The sequence below is a fragment of the Melozone crissalis genome, unplaced genomic scaffold (assembly GCF_028551555.1).
Source record: "Melozone crissalis strain CALT ecotype California unplaced genomic scaffold, PUWL_Pcris_2 ptg000068l_1, whole genome shotgun sequence".
Classification (NCBI taxonomy): Eukaryota; Metazoa; Chordata; class Aves; order Passeriformes; family Passerellidae; genus Melozone; species Melozone crissalis.
This window is the reverse complement of record NW_026535846.1, coordinates 8306719-8327214: the sequence shown is the minus strand read 5'-3', so window position 1 is coordinate 8327214 and position 20496 is coordinate 8306719. Positions and strand designations below refer to the sequence as shown.

The following is a 20496-nucleotide window of genomic DNA, read 5'->3' as shown; positions in this document are numbered from 1 at the left end:
TTCAGTATCCCACAGTAATGGATGTAAGTTCATACCTACTTAAACACTATGTTCTTTTCTTTCAAATTGCTGTGTAATTATGAGACTCTGCTGCTTTACTTTTAAGATGGTTGAAATACACATGAAGCCCTCAGAGAAACGGAGATCCCAATACTATGAATTGCAGGGTCTTAAAAATTCACCATCATTTTATAATACTGGTAAATATAGTAACAGTACTGTGTATGTGTGAAAGATAAAATGGGTTTTACTCACAACTCCAAGCCCTGCATTCAAGAATTGGTTGTTGTTCACACGGAGGGAAAAATAGGAATGAAATCTTAATGCCAGTGTATTCTCAGTACCTAAAGTATTTCAGATAAGGCCAAGAATGCATCATTTCCTCCTATGAAGGAAGAGAGAATGGGTGTGTTTGATGGTTTTTATGTTGCATGAGGCTCTTGTTTGATTACGTGTTTCCTGCTTATCTAATCATTTGAAATGCCAAGCCACTCCTCTTCTGAAGTAACTGCAGCTTGAATTTTACTCATTATATGTTGTTGTGTCTTAATGCAGTGGTCTTGCTAATTGCTCTGCTTTGTCTTGAATGATGCAGATGTGCAATCTTAATAGTTCTTAAGTTTTATTTCTTTGTTTAGCATTTATATTTTAAAGTTGGCTTATGTATCTTCAGGTACATGAACTCAAAATCTCCTCTAATATAAAATTTAGCCCTGATTTTGAATCTGTGGGGTTTTTTACCTGACAATAAGAATATTATTTAGCATTTACTCAAGATATTTCTATGCTTATTTGTGGAAAATATGGTCAATCAGTGAACAGGGAAATTGTGAAACAGTGATCAGTCCTCAGGGAAATTAGGCATCACAAAATAACTCCTCACTAATCATGTTTCTGTTTGTTCAGTGTATGTTTTTGTAATATTATGCAGTCTCCTCTCCGTTTGCTTGCTATGCTAATGACTTCCCTGTGCTCTCCCATCAACCTCTCCTGCTTCCTCCTTCCGTCTGTGGCTTTGGTGTGCATGAACTGTGAATTCAGACGAAGGCCACTGAGCTATAGAAGTTCATTCAGTGAAAAGCTCTTCCAGAGGACCAGGGCTGCAGGACGTGCATCAAGGTATAAAGAGTTAAAGTGTGGACAAAAGAAATGCTCTTGGCCATTTCCTGTACAAACACAGAGTTATGGATTGGCTGAGTTAGCCCAAGAGGTTTTGTTATCAAAAATAGTTTGTAATACATTCTTTGTTCTTTGGGATTGAATATTAATTGAGAAAAATATTTAATTAGGCAATTCTCCAAAGAGCACTTTGAGTCCAAACCTAAAAGCTTTTCTTTAAGTATACAGCCTCAGATACAGTACCTCATGCAATGTGGTGCTTTCAGTTTTTTGGGGTTTTGTTTGGTTGGTGTTTTTGTGTTGTTTGTTTGATACTTTGGTTTTAAAGTGATCATTTTCAGAGATAATTTGTTTTGCATTTGACCTATGGTGAAAGTATTTGTAATATACAAACCTCATCAGTAACATAAAATTGGAGTATGGTGTAGACTATACTCAAACTTAGGTGTTGAATGAAGTGATTTCAGACTTGATTGCCTTATAAATTGAAGCTCTGTAACTTAGTCTGGATGCTCCTTGTCTTTTTTCAAAAGACAGTAGAGTAGTTTAGATTAAATAATTTTCATTGGTTCCAAATGAGCCTGTTTGAATTTGCATCACAATCAAGTCTGGGTTCTTACCTGGCAGCAGTGATTTCCTAAAACTGTCTAAATCCAGAAGACACAGCTTCAGTCACAAAGCAGAGCCAGATATAAAGTCAATGAACTGCTCTGGAACAAGTTGAAAGTAAATAATTTTTGTCTCACTGCACAGGATTTCTAGTGTCTTTTTACACTTTAGAGATTCATGGTAGTGCTTGCTTGTCTAGATTTGAAGACAGCTAACCTTAAAATAACACTTCCATTTTCACTTCATTTGTGTCTGTTAATCATTGTTATGTTTGCATAAAATCTGATAGTGTAAGTGGCTGAGAAGAGATTCCACTCTTTAAATCCTGAAACTTGAGAAAATATTTTCCAATATCTTTGTTGCTCCTGCCATTGCCTTTCTCTCTCATCTGGTCAAGCACTTTGGAGTAGATGCTGTGCTTGCATAATGTAGAAGTAGAATATATAAATGTGTGGTGTTGAGTAATTTAGATTTTTAAAATTGTGTGAGTTTTAGAACCCTTTCGGAGGATTAGTTTGTGTTACCTCTCTAACAGCAGAATTGGTGGGATTTGTAATCATAAGTAGGAAATTAGTTGCAGTTCTAGCTCAATTATCCTATGCAAGTTCTTAGTTCATGAATCAGTCAGGGCATCAGTATTTGGCCTGATAATTGACCTATACAATAAAGATTTGGGTTTAATGAGTGATGGCATGAATGACAACAATTGCTAAAAATTTGGACCATCAACACCACACTTGAGTGTAACTTCTGAACTCAGACTACTTCTACTTTCATGTTACATACTCTGCTTTGCATTGTATTTCCTGGAAGACAGTAATTAATGTGCCTGCAGTTATTCCCATTTTGCCAGTTGTCTGCAATTTGGCAAATTCAGATTGATTTTCTTCACTATTTTCTTTTGTTAAAAGCTTTCAAGTTCATTATTCTGCAGGAAATTGAGATTTCTGTAACTGGGCTTGCAACATGTCAGCTGCTGAACTTGCTGTTACTTCCCCATCTATATTCTTCAGTTTTTAAACAGGAGCTTTCAAAAATTACTGGCTTTGTTTTAGGAAGTATAAGAATATACTTTGTTTAAATAATTACAGTTCATTATGAACTCAATCATTAATTATATACATGTTGCACAGAAATGGTGAAAAGCAGCTGAAAAGTGTATGTATATATGTTAGAATTAGCTTCAATAGTTTTTCCTTGCATTTTATATAATAAGTATAGAAAAGGAATAGCCTGTATTATATATAATCATTGCATTTACACCGCAATGTCAGTTTTGGTGCAAGTGTTGCATCAAACCGAGTCTAATTTTTTTCTTTACTTGTAATTGTTGTTTGCTACAAAGTCCCACTGAATTTCTCATTGCTGTCAGTTGAAGATAAAGCTAGTTTATATGGGGGTTCTCTGTAAAGAACAATGACTTTAAAATAGCATCTTTATGTTCTGGATTGATAACCCATGCACTGAATATATTTTTGGTTACATTTTTTTCAGGCTGTAGTATAAATTAATCCTGGAATGCCCTCTCAAAACTTAGTTTCTGAACACAGAATAGAGGAGGCAGATGCTACAGACTGAGTGCAGCAGGCATTTACAGGCTTAACTTTTACAGGCTTTAACTTTTACAGACATTTACAGGTTTACAGGCTTAACTTCTCATAATCCCATTAAAGCGAGGGTCACACAATGAGAGGTTTATACTGCAAATGAGATTACTGAGCTCAAAGTTATCACAGTAATCAGGGAAGTTTGATTGAAAAATCATCAGTCATTTAAAGTAAATGGCTGTGCTGCACTATGTAAAGTAATATAAAAAGGGGCTGCTGTTTTACTTTCTTCCATGGAATGGTTGAGTTCTGATTCTTAATACATTCTAGTTCTCAATATAATTCTGTATAAATACACTTCCATCACACTTCTGCCCATGAGTTCAGTGTCAAAGTGTAATTTTGCTACCTTCAAGAGTTCAGAATTTTTCACTTTAGTCAAGGTGATGCTTACTTGAACACATTTAGTTTTAAGTGTTACTGATAATTTTATTTTCAACACTTAAAACATCCATAATAGCTCATATAATTTTTCTGTGCACACACAAACATGTGGTATGTGTTTGCTCCAGATGAAAGCACCTTTCTGAATCTCTCTAAGTTCAGGCTTTTTTGGCTCTTTACCGTGTAGAAGAATGGAATTTCCATTAAATTCTGCATTAAAATTTTCATTTAGTTCTTAGCCCGTGTTTCTCAATTTCCACCTCACCTTTTTACGTTCATTTCCTTTGCATTCGTGATGTTTCTTTCTCAGCCACCTTCTCATCTGCCCCTTCTGACTGACTTTTTGTGCTCAGTCTGTCTCTATCCTTGCTGGTCTGCTTTAGGTTGACTATCTGTCTTTAATTTTAAGGAACAGTCGGGTCTTTTGTGTTTAGAGCAGCATCACTTTACACAGGTATGAGATCAGTTGAAATAGTATCTATTTAGGGAGAAAAATAAGAGGAGATTTCATTTTGGTTTGAACTATCACCAAGTTTTGCTTCCTTAAAATACAGAACTTGAAATACTTCAAGGGCTGGAAATTATACTCTTAATTCAAATGGAAGCAGGAATGGGCTTGGATTTCATGTGTATACACACACATTTTAGTTTTATGGAAGGTGCCACTTAATGTTCAGAACTTTTTTTATTTACAGGAAATGTGATGCAGTAAAAGTAACATATACTAAGAAAATTGTTTCAAATACCTTTGTTTTTTCCTAGGCTTCTTAATCATTCAGTTTCAGTAAACACAAGGAACAGGCCCAAGCAGCCAATGGAATCTGAAAAATGGTATTGATATACTTAAATATATCACAGCTTTCAGTCTTTTATTGCTTTCATTTTTGTTCATTGTGTTACTACTGCCATCTTCTGTCATAATGCTTTAAAAGCTCATGATGAAATTGAAGCTACAGGAATAATCTATTCTTGAGCTTCTTTCTTTCAGATCAAAAATAAAGTGTTCTTCTGAGCATTTAGGAAAGTAGATGTCATAAAGGAACAAATTTGTAGGTTTGATTATGGCAGCAATTAATTTATATTTCAGAGCTCCTATTCCAGTTGGAGGTTGTAGCTTCTCCTGCAGGTGATGGTGCTGTGCAGATGTCTTATCCTGTGTGACACAGGCTGGCACAGGAACTGTGCTTGGGCATCTACATTTTCCAGTTTTCCTCCTTGGCAATCCTATTGTGCTCTTCAGAGCTGTTGGAAAAGCATTGCTGGGAGCTCAGCCTACGACACCTTTATTGTTTGTGGAGGGTGTGTTACTGAGGAAATGCACTGTCTGCAGGAGCTGTACTTAAGCTTTCTCTTTGAATTTAAATAAAGAAAAATGCACAACACCCACACACAAAATAAAGCATAAAAACCCCAAAAAACAAACCAAACAACAACAAACCCAGAAATCATCAACAATCAGAAATACCCAAAGCCTTGTTTTCAGGGAATTGGGAAATGTCCAGACCCACATGGGGAGAAAAAAGCTGATGGTGCTGGGTAGCTGTGGGGTGGGAATGGCTCTGTGCAGTTCAGCTGCACCTCAGGGGAGCATCTTGAGCCAGTGCAGCTCCTTCAGTGTGACACATCCTTTGCTGTCTCCCCTCTCAGTGGTACCTGGGGTTTGCAGAGCTGCCTGCATCATGTGCTGTGCTTGTGTGACCCCTCCTGCAGCTGCTACCTGGAACCTTCCAGGCCTTGCTTGCTTAGCACAGCTTCTCTGTGAGCTGCTGTCACCTGTTTAAGTGTGCACCTCTGTTAGGCTTCTTTATTAGAGGGTAATCCAGGAAGAATTAAATTTGCTTTTCCTTTTTTTGTTAATGAAACAGGCAGTTCTGAGACTTAAAACCAAAACAAACTAAAAAAGTCAAAAGAAGTTTTATCTGAATTAAGTGCTGTAGTGTGGAAGACCCATTGTCAAATTATGTTAAAGGAGAGTGAAATATGATTTCAGATTTTAAATGATCATACTTTGAGGCCACATTGTAACATCTTATACAGATGGCAAAATATATTGTAGTGCTGTGGAGAAGCCACTTTTTAAGGGTTCACTTTTTTGTTATTTTCAAGTAACTTGTTTTAAAGTACACAAAAAAGTAGTGTGCTTCATAATGCCTTTCATCTTACTTTTTAGTGTTTCAACAAATGAAGTGAATTCCTCAGTGTCCCCATACAGCTGGCAGGTAAATATTCAAATGTAAATGTGGGGGCTTTATATTGGAGTGATTTTGTTGTTGTTGTTTCCTTGATTTTGTCTCTGTGGCAGAAAACAATGTATTTGTATGGTTGCTTATACACATAGTTCTTGAAGGTGTCTTAATTGTGATGGAAAATATGAACCCTTTGGAGATCTTATGCCTCAATTTGACTTGTTTGTAATGGAGGCCTTTTGTTTTAAAAGCATGTGGTACCAGCTTTAAGGTCTTGAAACTAATGAGGCATAAATTTTACTCTCTTGGGTTTAGTATGTCCTTCCATATAAAGGTATTGCCTCACGATAATGTTCAGTCTGGTTTTTAGATGCAGTTTCTAGATGGATTGAAGTGTGAAGTATTTCATTAAACTGTAGAGAGTACCTTACTATTTCAATTTGTTAGTTATCTAGAATTGCTTTAAATGCCCTCATAGTGTTGTAAGAAGAAACAGAAATGTGGTTCCCTTCAGAAATAGTCCATTCAGATTGTCTACTTTCAATTTTCATGTAGTAGGCACCTATTATTTAAGAATCAATCTACTTTAGCTGTCTCCTCAGTGTGTATTACATAATACAATACTTTGAAAGAGAGATCTCTCTTCCAGCTTGTTGGGGTGTATAATATTTTAGATAGAAATAGCCAACAACTACTCCAACTGTCTTCTTGTAGCCATCCTTTCTCTGTGTGATGAGTATTCACAGTGAGAAATTAGATGTGCTACTGGCTAACCACACTTGAAACTGATGTTTCTGGCAGCCTTTGGTGGTTTCCTTACCTACCTACAAAATTAGTCTCAATGCTGAAAAGTGTTACTTTCTGAAGAATTATTTCATAGGTTCTTTTTCTTCTGTGAAATATTTTTTTCAAAATCCAAAATATAAGTGGTTTCTACCAGAATCACCATTAAGAGTGTTCAACTTTCAGGTCATAAAGCTAGATTGAGGCAGGCAAGCAATTAACAATTGTAGTTCATAATAATTTGTGCTAATGCACAAGAGAGATGTTTAAATTTTACATAAAAGTATTTCTGACTATTACAGCCACTGGAAAACCAGAAGGATTTGGTGGATGAGCAGCACTGGCCAGAAACACAGCCAGTTATCTGGCAGAATGAAGAAAGAAGGAGAAGTAAACAAATTAGAAAAGAGTATTTCAAGGTAATGAGGGGAGTGAGGATGGGTGATAGGTTTTTTTGTTTTGGTTTGGTTTGGTTTTTTTTAAATAAGAATAGAAGAAGCTATAGAACTAAGTAAAGGTAGATCCTCAAAGGTTGTGATGCATTTAAATTTGCATATAACATATAATTTTTTTTTACTCTTTTGATTAATATAATATATGTATGTATCTAGGATAGTCTGGGAGTGCAGGAAAATCAAGAGGAAAAAAATTGATTGAAGATTTTGTTTATCCTTTAAAGAAAAGAAAGTAATTAATTATTGTTTTCTGCCAAAACCAAAAACTAATTTTGTCATTGGTCCTTCACCATCTATTTGGAGATTTGGAGGGATTTTTATTTAGCTATTTATGTACTTATTTTTAGTGCAAAGAAAAGATACATTGCCTTTTTTTTTTTTTTTGCAGCATGGTTCTAGGAATGATTTATGCCTTTTGGGCCCCATGGCATTAGTTTTAATTTCAGAAGGAATATTTTCAGTGTTCCCTTGCTGCTGTAGTGTGCACCCTCAGTCAGCAGGTGCCAGTGTCTGCTTTGTGCAGAGAGAGGGGAAGTTCTAGCAGCACTGGGAAACGTTTGTTTTGGGCTAAGTAGAGAAATAGGAGAGCTCTGAGCAGTGCTAGGTTGAATTAGAATTAAATTTGTCACTTATGAAATTAGTTTCTTGGGTCTTTGCCATCAGACATATTTGTGAAATGCCAGGGAACTTCAAAGAAATTAAATTCTTTATGAGAACAGAGCATGCCATCCATCTCAGATATATTGTTGTGCTTACAGAAGCTTTTTTTTTTCCTGAAGAGATTATGGAGTTGTATCCTTTTTCCAAGGTTTTCATCCTGAAATTAATTTTTTATGTGGCATTGGAGGAGAAAGAGAGAGAATCTTCTCAGTAAAGCAGAATTCAGTGGTTTGCCTGGTTAAAGAGCTGTGCTACCACTACAGAAGTGGCTGCTCATAACTCAGCAGTCAGTTGTGAGCTCTGTGATGGGAGCAGATGCCTGAAATCACATTACACACAGCTCTAGATGGTCTCCTAAGTGAATTAAACAGCCTGTAGCAGTAACAAACAACACTTTTCATGGTTTCATTTGCAAAACCAAGGCAATAAGCCACTGAAACAGAGCCTGTTTGCCATGGCAAACTGGGGAAAAAATAGACACCAGTGCTGTTTTGAAAAAGCAGTGACAATACAGTTGTCTCTTGCTTAGCCTGCATTTGTGTCACATCATGAGGAGTAGCCTGACCACATACACCCCACAAACTTGGACTTGTGTAGTGATGGTCTCTTTAATTCAATCTGCATGGGGCTTCTCTAATTTTTACTACACTTGATCTGTAGACAACGAAATACATTTATTTTTTTAAATACCACTTTTGTAAATTTTTTCCTTCAATTCCTCCTTCATTATCTCCACTTTCTGCATAGTCAGGGAAGTGGGACAGTGCTGAAGGCAACACACAACAAATCAGCCAGACCTGTGGGTAAAGCATTGTCTTAAATACATAAAAGGATGTGATCAGGCTTTGAAGTTTTAAAGGCAACCTTAATCTTTTTTAATTTAATTTTCTGCAATGTCAGGTCAATCTCCTGAAGTGTAAGCAATCTTAGTCACTTAAAACATATTACAAAAGCAGCTTTCACAGGTTGCATAATTTTTTCTAAGAAATAATGCTTCATGTTAGCAGTTGTTAAGATCTTTTCACTTGGATCAGCTGTCACATGCAGAGTTCACATTATGAAAGTGTTTAGTTTTAAAATGCACTTATCTCTAAAACTAATGAAGATCTTGTCTCGCCTAGAAATGTCATGTTCTTTTCTGGTTTGTTTCTTTTTGTTCCTTTGTTTCTGTAACATGGCCTTTTTTCTCAGCAGCTTCATTAGTAATAAATAACATCTGAGTGAAAGCAAAGCTTTTAGTTCAAATGGAAACCATGCTTTCATTTTAAAGTAATAATTGTGTGTGTTTTGCAGTATAAGTCTTCCAGAAAGAGTTCAAGTGGAAATGAAAATGATGAGGTGAGATGTAGTAATTGTTGGAATACTAAGAAATAAATTTATTATTCTGTCTTTTTTGAACAAATTAACTTTGCATTCCAAAGCCATAGCAGAAATAACTATTATACTCCTTTATTTGAAAAAAATGATCATGATTGCCTGCTGGGGAGCAGTAGGATGTTTGCTTGCTTTGGTAATAGCAAAATTAATTCACCTATCAAGCAGAGGTGATGTAAAACTAGTATTTTATATAAACAGCCAACAGTGGTTCCTTGCCTTACATATTTTAAATTTAGTTGCTGCCAGTTTGTAGCATACTTGATAAATGTTACATGTCTCATGGATTTCATAATTTCATGTTTCTTGTTAAATCATCATTTTCATTTTTATAATTTCATCTTTTTGATTTCTTTTAGCAAGACAGTGATAATACTAATGTGTCCCCACAGTCTCCTGTGTCGTCTGAGGTACAAGTTTGTGGGTTTGCTTTTCGTTCAACAAACATTTCTTTGTGTTCATTGCTGTCACCAGGTTTTCATGCAGATACAAAGCTGTTTGTTTCCTTTGAAATTACAATTAGAAGTATTTCATCATAATAAAAATTAAAAAAAGAGACAGAAACTAGAGACAGATATTGCAACTTGTTTTACCTTTGCAACTCTGGTCTCCACTAGAGTTGTTCTTTTTGACTGGTGTGAGGAAATGTGCATTGCTTTGTCTCCATTATCTTTCCTGATGAAAATACTAATGAAACAAAAACAAAATTTGCCATATTTGATAGGCCTTCTTAGGGAATACTGCTCCTTAGGGCACATAGTCACTGAGAGGATTTGCAGTTTATGGTTTAGTACTTTATACATCACCAAGAACCCAAAGGTGGTGACACTTCTTGAGGAGTTTGATCCTTCTCAGTCCTGGGTGTCACCTTTGTGGTGCAACAAAGGGGTGCCTGTGCATGGAGTGTCACTGGGAGAGCACTGCACTGCTTAGCTCAGAGTAAAGCAAGTATTATTGACATTTCTTCCTCATGTCTGTGAGGAGCCTGAGAGAGCAGAATTAAAACATCTCCCAGAATACACAGGAATGAAACAAGGTTATCTCTTGTACATAGCAAGGTACTGAGTGCATTCCCTTTTCAGATGGTGAAATGATAAAAACTTGGTCTTCATAGTTGGAAGTAGATATTTCTTAAGAAATGTTTTGATACTAAATATTGGGAGAATATTTGCATCTGCTTACAGCTGGCATAAACTCTGTTCACAGAATGATTTGCAGTAGTTTGAAATATTTTGAAATACATTTTAGATAATCTGGTGCTGCTTTCCTCTCATTATGACAGTTTTATGTATATGTAGTAAGGTTACATTCATTCCATTTATTTTATCTTGTCCTCTTTGAAAGACTTACAGTTAAGCAGGACTTACAGTTATCCTTAGGCAAGAATAATTTAAACAGTATCTTGATGGGAACAAAAGTTCTTTCTTTTAATGAGTGGAAGAAAACTGACTTCATCTCTTTTAACAGGATTATGAAAGGACAGATAGTAACACTCATGGTCCATTTGGTCTCAAACCAAGGTCAGGTAAGCTGCTGTTCTCTAGCACAGTGAATTTATTTCCCAGGCTGCAAGAGGCACTAAGCACAGCAGATGTCACAGTACAGCAGTTCACTCCATTTACTCATCACTGCAGAGTACTGGGAAAGCGCAGACAGCTGCTTTGGCAAACAAAGAATTGGAAGCTCCTCAAGTTGCAGAGTGATTTGTTTGGGATTTTTGGGGGATTGGTTTTTTTAAAGTTTTTTTTCCACTTCTTTATTTTGTGCATACTTAGTAATTGTCAAAGAACAGAGAAACAATACACAATTGTTCTTGAGGTTTGATGGCTTAAAGGCTTTATACTTGATTAAAAGTAAAACACAATGCAAATACTTCCAAAGCTAGATTGAGATTCTTGAAGTGCAGATGGAGTTGTATTGTCCCATACTGATACTTCAATATTGAAATCACTTCAGTCTCCATATTTTCTAATAATCCACTTACACTTAAGTCAGATGATCTCTCCATTTTATTTGAAAGATTTTTCATAGGCAGCATCTTTTCTAGCAGGATGCCTAAATATGTTTGTTCTTAGAAGTGCTGCAGATTTTTTCCTGTTTTTGTAGTTTTTGTCAGTTATAGATCTTTAGTTTTTGAATGTTTTCAATCTGAATTCTGACTGACTTCCCTCCTGTTTGACAGCTTTCAGCCGTGCCTCACGCCAGGACTACGGTGCAGTGGATCCTGGCTTTACTATGAGGAGGAAAATGGAACATTTAAGGGAAGAGAGGGAACAAATCAGGCAGCTTCGCAGTGTAGGTACCATCATTCACTCCATGGGTGGAGTGCATTTGCTGTGCTCTGTTCCACAATTTAAGCCTTCATTTTAAAGGCCTCCAATTTGTTGTAAAAGGGCATCTCTGTAGTGGTATTTCTTCCTAAGGAATTTCATGTAACAGGCTACACTGGTACTTGTTTGTGTCCAACCAAAATACCAACTGGGAATTAGTTGGGGTTGTTTTCTTTTTAAAAAACAAAGTGAAATTAATTTTTTTCTGAGGTTTTAAATTTTCTAGGGACACAATAAATCTGCTTGTGTTTGCTATTGTTTGACCTGAGATCTGAAGAAAAATTACTACTGTTTTCTAAATGACCAAATGCTTTTTGAGTGTAAAAAGTTGCTGCAAATTTCATAGTCCTGAATGGGATCTACATTTCGGATTTCTGGTAAATTATTTTTTGTTTTCAAGGCATTTAGCAGTTAGAGTTGACTAAATCATAGCTGCTTTGCTTTTCAAGGCAGTGCTGAATTGTGGTGTGACTTCTCTGAAGGATGTTTGTTTTCTGGTTCACTTCCTGAGCAGTGAAGTTGGGCTTGTTGTTGGGCTGGGAAAAACCATTTTTTGCCATCTCTGTTTTGCAACACAACTTTTCCCACAGTTGTGTTCCCTTCTTTTTTTATTCTCATAAAATCTTTTTTTCCCTTCTCATAAAATCCTGTTTGGTTTCAACTCACAGATTCTGCCCACTAAGCACTGATCACATATTCAGCATAACATTTCTGTCCTTAAGTTCTGTGCTTTCCTGTTATGAACAGTGGAATGTTGTATGGGCTTGAGAGCTGTGTATTCTGGTCATTGTTGGCAGAATGTCTTTCACAGTGTATGTTGTTGTGTCATTTAAAAAAACCCCACAAAATAACATAAAACACAAGAAAAACCCAACAATACAAACAAAAGGAACAGAGCCTGTAAGGAGAAAAGGATGTTTATACTGAGTAAAGCATAAATTTATTCTGTTTATTTCACTTTAGTATTAAAATGTTCCTTTTAAACATCTACATGCTTTAAAATACCCTGCTTTTAAACTGAAAAGCTGTCTGATGTTGAGAGTAACTTCCTTATGGCCTTTTTCCTAGAATCTTGAGTCCAGGTTGAAGGTGATCCTGCCAGATGACATTGGAGCAGCCTTGATGGATGGGGTGGTTCTTTGCCATTTAGCCAATCACATAAGGCCACGTTCTGTTGCCAGCATTCACGTCCCATCGCCAGCAGTGGTAAGGCATCAATCATTTATCTCATTCTTGGTGCATCTTACATGAAAAGAAGCTTTTGAATTTCAATATTAAACATTGTGACTCATGTTTACCACATTGATTTACTACATTACTCACTTTGGTTTTTCTTGGAAGAAGCATTAAGCGAGGCTCAGAAGTTTAGTTTAAGAGCTGTTTTCCTCATACTGAGTCTTCATAAAATGTGTCTTGTGTTTTAGTAACTGTAAGTGAATTTACATCAGAAATATGCACTCCTTCATGAATGTCTGATGAAGATTTAATATCCTGTCTCCACAGCCTAAACTCAGCATGGCAAAGTGTCGAAGAAATGTTGAAAACTTTCTTGATGCTTGTAAAAAATTGGGCGTTCCACAGGTACTCTAATTGCTTTCTTGATTTATTAATATCCACAGAAAATGTCAACAAATACTGAGTTTGGGGGGTTAGGGGAGCTTTGATTAGGGAGCAGTAGTGATTGTGACATTGACCAGAGAACTTGAAGATCTGAACAGAAATTCCATTCCAGGGTTATGGGGTGAAGTTGAGGAAGCTACTTTATGGGTTTCTAGTCGGTTCTTAATAGTAAAAATAACACTAACCTCCTTATAAAATATATTGTCATCTAAACAAAGAAATGGACTTGAGACTTGTTTTGTTATTGGAAAGTCTTGAGTTTAGCAACCATTTTGGCAGGAATTCAGTCTGCCTAGGAAATATCCTACACTTAAAGAAGTCTGTAGCCTGAATGATTGGCTCTCTTTTTTACCATGGCTGTAGTTGCAGGCCATTACTTGTGCTTCTGTTGCCCAAGTGTATCCTCTTACTTCCTTTTATGAAGAGAAAAAACCTAAAAAAGAAATAATTTCCTGCATATTATGAGACAAAAAGTTCCCTTGATATTCTTTAGTGCAAGAAGAAAATTAGTTGATGCATTTAAAAGCTGTTTTACTGCTCTGCCATAGCTTCTGTCTCATATGGAGCCACAGGCCATTCAGAAGCTAGAGGTGCTGAGATTTACCATTGAATTGCTTGTAACACCAGCTGGCAGTTGGGAACATTGTCCAGCTTGTGCTGAATTTTGGGACTGAATGATGATTTTCTTGGAGAATGGTTCATTATTGAGTCTATCAGCATTTCAAAGTTATCCCAAGAGAAAGATTGGTAATAAGTGTGCAAAACAGGGGAAGGGAGAAGGCCACTGAGCCAACAGCACCCACCAGCTTGTTTTTCTCTGCTTATGAAAAGAAAGTCCTTTACTTTAAGAATTTAGCAGTCTTTTATGTATCTTCTGACATTGTCATAGTTTAACCCTTCAAACAGATCCTAACTATGAAAAGTTTCTGCCCATTCTGTTGCTGGACAGAGCCACAGGGACATTTAAGGCCAAAGGTGTTTTCTCTGCAAGTTTCTTCCTGACATGTGTGTGGCTTCAGAGGATGTGTTTGTTACCTGCCCTGGGGACAAAGGACAGAACTGGTTAAATGTCCTGTGTTCTTTTGCAGGAGAGACTTTGCTTGCCTCATCACATTCTGGAGGAAAGGGGTCTGGTGAAGGTTGGCCTCACAGTCCAAGCTCTGCTTGAGTTGCCTGCATTGAAAGTATCTCAGCTTTCTGCCATGTGACACAACTTGGTGGCAGTTAGACAGCTTCCATTTAAAGCTCTGTTATGGATTGCTCTGAGGCACTGCAGCCTCCTACCCAGGAACACCCAAGCCATCAAAAACTAAAACCTGTCCAGATGCTGTAGAGAGCCTTACTTTGGAGCTGTGTGTGAAAACCTTGGAGTCAGTTCACAGTTAAAGGAACATAACTGTTCTTTTTTTTTCTTTTGTAATTGGATGTACTAAGAGAATGTGGTAGCATCAGGTTCTCTTTCTAGTTAAGTTAAAAGCTGCCATTTAACATCTCAGTGTTAGAGTTAAATGCTGGATTTCTTTTTTTACATTGAAAATGTTGTTTGAATTACTTTTGAAAGTACAAAGCACACCCCCTGTCACTTTATTTTTTTGAGTCAATCATTTGATTTTAAGATAAGTCAAAAATGTAGCGATGGTATGATGGTAAAATATGAGCAACTGATGACTTGTAATCCCCTTTCACTCTCTGAAAGCTTAATATTTGCGTTCTAATATTTGTTTTTTGCACTCCTGATTGTAACTTCGCACTTCTAACATTGCCAGTATTGAGTCTGAGTGTCTGGTGATTACACAGAACAGGATACAGTGAGAAAAGGACACAGTTTATTGAGTTTTTCCAGTCTTCTAGGTTGGTGCCAAATATTTTTTTTCAGTTGTACTGTAGATTGTTTACCTGTGAAGTGCCTGTGTAATTGATAACTCTTAATAGTCTTAAACATTTTTGAAGTTTCTTTGTTTAAAATAGATAAAATGGAAATTTTTTAATATTTTAATAGTTTTTTTGTAAAATCAGTATGTGAAGATTTAAGTAATACTTCACATTTTTGATGTTGGGTGTTTTAAGTTTGTTGCACAATTTAATTGTTGTCTAATAATTAGAAAATACTGTAAATACTTTTTATTTATGCTATTTAATTTGATAATACCTAATTACTTTTGTTTTATTGTATTGTTGGACAAAAACAAAGTTGTTCTTTCTTTGGGAGAAACAAATACATGTGATGAATAAGACATGAGGACTAGTGATTCATACAGAGTAATTTAGGACATTTTGATAAAACTGCCAAAATCTCAGGTTTACGCTGTGATGTTCAGGATTTTGTGTAATATTGCTCCTGATCTCACATGACATTTTTACAACAGGTATATCCATAATTTAGCTGGGAAGTATCAGTGTTTATCTTTTTAGCAGGGTTTATTGTGTAATTTCCATGAGTGTGGTATTAGCACACAGGTCAGTTTGTACAAATGTCACTGTGCTGAGACATTGGATCCATGGATAAATGTGAAAATGAAACATTTCCACCGTGGTGTTCTTTTGAGACTTCTGAGTTCATGTATCTGTTTGCTTCTGAACAAATTCTTGGTGTGTTGAACCATACACTGTTGAGTTCTCCAAACAAGTTACAAATAATTTCATCATTTTTGTAGTAGATCTGTTTGTATTAGTTTGTTCTTCATTAATAGGTAGCTCAATTAAAAAAGTGTTTTGACTGCCACAGATTTCATATTTCAGGCTAAATTATTTTCAGTTGAGGGATATGTCTGCCAGGCATGTGACAAGATTTGATTCTGTTCTTTCCAATTGACCAAGACCCTGTGTAAGATAATTCATTAAAAAATGAGAGAGGAGTATTGACTATTGTACTCTAGTCTTATAGGCAATAGCTGACAGGAAAAATAACCTTTTTCTGATCATAAGTTTAAAATACCACTTATTTTTAAATCTATTGAAACAAGTTTGTGTACATGTAATAGCTAAAATCCACTATATAGTGTTGTCTTAAAACACAGCTTATGGAGAGGCTGGTGTATAAATTAATTTGCAAAGTCCTAGATATAAATCTTAGGTTAGATAAATGTGTTGAAAGAAACTGGATTGCTTTGACATTTGAAATATTGTATTTCAAATCTATCTCTGATTGGTTCTTGCATCTCTTCTAATGGTTGTTTTAACAACTTCAGTCTCTATTTTCATTAATGTCACTATCTGAAAAGTCATGCAAAAACTAAAGGAAAAGTTATAATTCACTAAGCAAAATGCTTGCCTGCTACATTTAAAAAACCAGCCACTCAAAAAGAATTAATCCTTGTCTTTCATTTCACTGTTGTTGCTGCTACCAGAGCAAAGTTCTAGTTCAGTGTTGGCCATGGAAGTGCTAACTAAAAATTGTCACTTTGTTATCTGAAAAGTGATCTCCACTGCTATTTCATTGTCATATTTAAAAACATTTTCTGATCTTAAGGTAACATTTTTCCTTCTTGAACTAATTTTATTAAATTGTATCACAGTGTAAACATTAAGAATTCCCTTGATGTAGCATGGCAGCTGCTTACTTCTTGGGGTTTCCAAACTCCTTAGTAAGTTGAAAACTGGATATGAAACTGATGTACTCATTTTAAACTGAAATCTACTAAAACAATTTTTGTTTTAGTACTCTGCAGTTCTTCCCCACAGACTTGCTACCAACAGTCTTGCTTTGCCATTCCTTGGAAATTATTGTGGCTGCCTTCTTCCTTATGGGGAAGGACAATCATGATTCTTCCAAGGCTTCTCTTTTAGCACGGCAAGGATTAAAGCCTTCAAGTACCCTTAGGAGCAGTCTGAGAAAAGATCCACTGTGCTTGGATGAATCTTTTTCTCATCTCTAGCTGCTTTTACTACTACTAATAATAATCTACAGCCTTGCTAACATTGGCTTGTACCACTGTGATTTCTTTAACAGCAATTTCAAAAGTGATGCTAAAAAGATTGGAATTTGAAGTTTTCATTTCCAGGAAGCCTGTGGAGATAGTTGTGTCTTATCTGTACAAGAATTTCAATATGCTCTACTCCTTTTTCCCCTTCCTTTTGATTCCCATCATCTTTCTTACTTTTGTTCATTCTCAGATCTAGTGCATTCAGGCTGTTGGTTACTCTGGGCCACTTCCCTTCTTCCTCTTGAATATTTTTAAGAATTTGTACCAGTGATTCCAGAATCCATGCTCCAAACATTTCCTGTGTTTGAGATACCCATTTTCAGTTTTGTTTAGGATATGATGCCATTACTCAGTACTTTATACAGCTGACAGGGGTAGGTAAAAACAGAGCCTGCTCAGTTCTTGTTGCACTCTTCCTTTTTTCACTTAGAACATGAAGAAAAGTCAACATTAAAAGCTTTAGGAAGGTGCATTAAGTTTTCCTAATAAACTTGGCAATAATGTGGCATGAACTGTAAATTACAGAGTGGATCAGCATAGTGACAGGGCTTCTGGCCTTGTGTATGTTCTGTGTTTTATGTCACTGCATGCAGTATGTCACATGTGGCTGATCTTTCACTTGAGCAATAATGTCCCACATATGGTGAGGTCTTACAGCAGTGACAGTGAAAAAATTGTTGTGGAGTGTGGTGTCTTCCCAGAGAGTCTCAGAAATGCTTTTAATCTGTTTTCCAGCACTGCTAATCCGCTGTGCTCACTGGGGCACTGCTGGGGATGCAGAAACCATCCAGACCCCTGATCTGGAGTTAGATTCCAAAATATAACCAAGAACTGTGAGCATAAAATAGGGAGGAATGGATTTGAAACAATAAATAACTGACATTAATTTTTTATTTTTTTTTTTTTTTAATCCTAGGCTTTACTGAAGTCAAGGCAGGTTTTACCCTTGACTTCAGTAGATTCTCACCTTTTTGATTTGTGGAACACCTGAGCTGGAGACCACAGCAAACATGGCTTAAACTTGTTTGACACTAGCAAACTTTAGTGTCAGATTATTGACTAAAATAGTGATCCCTGGTAAGTCAAATGAAGGTGTAGAATGTTATGTGGATTCATTTAATAAAAAATTTCTGATAAGCCAGACAGTATTTAGATGGTAGGAGAAATTACATTGAAGTGAGATGGGAAGGTGGTGTTACCTCAATAAAATTGTAGGTGAGGACAACCATTGGGTTTTTACTGCACTAAAAACTTCATTTCAAATACCATATCATTTAGTGGCAGTCTCATCAGCTTTTGACATAAATCTGTAGCTAAATCCAAACAAAACTGAAGACATTTATTTTCACTAAAATGGAATTTTATATGTCATGTTGGTACTGAAGAGAAAGACAAAGGTCTGGCTCTTCCTCCCTTTGCTGATTCCTTAAATGTTTATTTGAAAGGCTGATTCCACTGATTTCAACTGACAACAACCTGTGGGAGTTTTTAGCATTTCTGCAGATAAGAGATGTGGTTTGGTATTGGCAAATCAAATGTCATTTTTCCCTCACCAAATCAAGCTAATGTCTGTGTTTCTGTTAGAGGATCTCTACTTGAAAAGCAAAAGTAAATAAGCACACTCCAACACACACAATTTGGAATTAAGAGAATGCCATTAAGACCAGCAATGGGAAAGGCAAACTAGAGTTGTCCAAGCAGAGTGCTCTGAATTGATTTCACAGTGAATCATCCAGGAAAAGCCTTCAGTCTCAGTAAAGAGGGATGTGTTCTGTGGCTGAGGATCCTGGAGTGTGTGGAGCTTTCAGTAGAGCTCAGAACAAGGGATTTGCCAGCTTTGTGTTCCCAGAGCCATTTGGTGTGGCCAGCTGTGTCCCAGCTGCATCAGTGGCTGATGCTGCAGGGGGCACTGCCCATGGGCAGGGGACCTGGCTGGTGCCACTCGTGCTCCCCTGCCTGTGTGCCAGAGAGGCTGTGCAGGACAGCTGCTGACAAAAACACCTCCCTGCTCCTAAAGAGATGCTGCAACCTGAGCAAAACCACCAGGGCATAATTTGAGAGTAATCACTAATAGTTAGCAATATTTAACTTGCCCCAGCAGTGGGTGATGCAGTTTTTGCTCTGGGATGCTTTTGCTCTGGGAACTGCAGACCTTTTCTGACTGCACATGGCACTGTGGCTGTGAAGGGGTTAATGTGGCCCTTGTGCACTTCCAGGAGGAATTGCAAACAGAACTGCTGGGTTTGTTCCATATGCCACACACTGGGTCATCTGTCATTCATTTACAGGCAGAAGGACAGGTAGACTGACTGTTCTTAATGAGCTCTGTTATGGTACAGGTTTGTTTTGGAAAATATGAAGATTAATTTCTCTTTTCCTGTGAAGAAAAATTCTCCTGATCTTCACTGCTTAAATAGAGACTATATGTGATTAATTGAATTTTAGTTTAAACTTCCACTGCACAGAAGCAGTTCTGGCTCCTGTGTTTGTTACATAAAAAAATGACCTTTGCTTTTGCTAACATACTGTCTTAAAATTGTGGTTATATGAAGTCTTTGTTCCCTCATTAGGTTTGACCATTAGTTTTTCAGCATGAGAGGCAAAGGGCAGCAAGATTTCTGCAACTGCTTGGTCAGTTTTAGGGAAGGCACACCAGTTATCATAAAATGACATCTAATCTATCATCTTTAGTTTAAATTATATATAGCCAATTGCATTTTCAAAAAAGAATTTTCCGAGTGTTTTTTACATTTTAGAATCTTAATCTTAAAACAAGCAAAAACCAAAAACTTTTTCCATGGCTACTCAAGTATCTTAGGAAATTCTAAAGCAGAAGAACAGCTTGGACTGATAGCAATTAAATTGTTTTGGAAAAGTTTTGATTTTGGCAGTGTTATATTTACAGTTGAACTTGATCCATTTCAAGTCTCTTCCATAGTAAATATCTATGATTGTAAGGCTTCAATGAGACCAGAATTTCCCTCCAGAGTTTTGTAACTCAGTTACTGCACAAAGTCAGTCATTTAAATTAAATTCTTGGCACTAAGGAGGGTTTTCTCAGTTCATTCAAAGTTAAGTGAAATAAGGCAAACATAACTTTTTCCATCACAGTTTTATGAAGGCAAACTGTAAAATAGAGAATATTTGGAAATGCCACAAGGATACCTTTTCACTTTGTTTCATTTTAAAATGAGTGAACCAGTGAAATATTTCCAAAATGACTATATTTGTGTAGGGTTTGGTTGTGCCATGACTGGCACAGGAATTTGCAGTAGCTGTTCAGTATTAATTTGTATTCTGAAGCTGTGCAGGACTGTGCTCTTCACATGGAGCTGCTGATGCAGTTGTGTTTTCTGAAGGGATGTGATACCTGGAGCAAATCCTGAGAGTTCCTGCCAAGGCTGACATTCCCAGGAGGAATACACAGGTGTAGTGAGAAAGGGTGG

At 36.5% G+C, this 20496-nt stretch overlaps 1 protein-coding gene across 3 annotated transcripts in view; it reads left to right on the top strand.

Annotated features, from left to right (window-relative positions):
• The window catches only part of LRCH2 (leucine rich repeats and calponin homology domain containing 2), a 34206-nt gene extending 18404 nt beyond the window's left edge, over window positions 1-15802 (top strand). The window contains exons 12-22 of one of the 3 annotated variants that reach the window (XM_054289518.1): window positions 1042-1119; window positions 4482-4550; window positions 5890-5938; window positions 6991-7107; window positions 9097-9141; window positions 9537-9587; window positions 10645-10702; window positions 11360-11472; window positions 12576-12713; window positions 13011-13088; window positions 14216-15802. In XM_054289518.1, coding sequence (XP_054145493.1) covers window positions 1042-1119; window positions 4482-4550; window positions 5890-5938; window positions 6991-7107; window positions 9097-9141; window positions 9537-9587; window positions 10645-10702; window positions 11360-11472; window positions 12576-12713; window positions 13011-13088; window positions 14216-14335 — 916 coding nt within the window. In that variant the 3' untranslated portion in view covers window positions 14336-15802. The remainder of the gene's footprint in view (window positions 1-1041; window positions 1120-4481; window positions 4551-5889; window positions 5939-6990; window positions 7108-9096; window positions 9142-9536; window positions 9588-10644; window positions 10703-11359; window positions 11473-12575; window positions 12714-13010; window positions 13089-14215) is intronic. The other 2 variants (XM_054289520.1, XM_054289519.1) reach the window with 2 other exon arrangements.
• Window positions 15803-20496: the final 4694 nt, after the last annotated feature.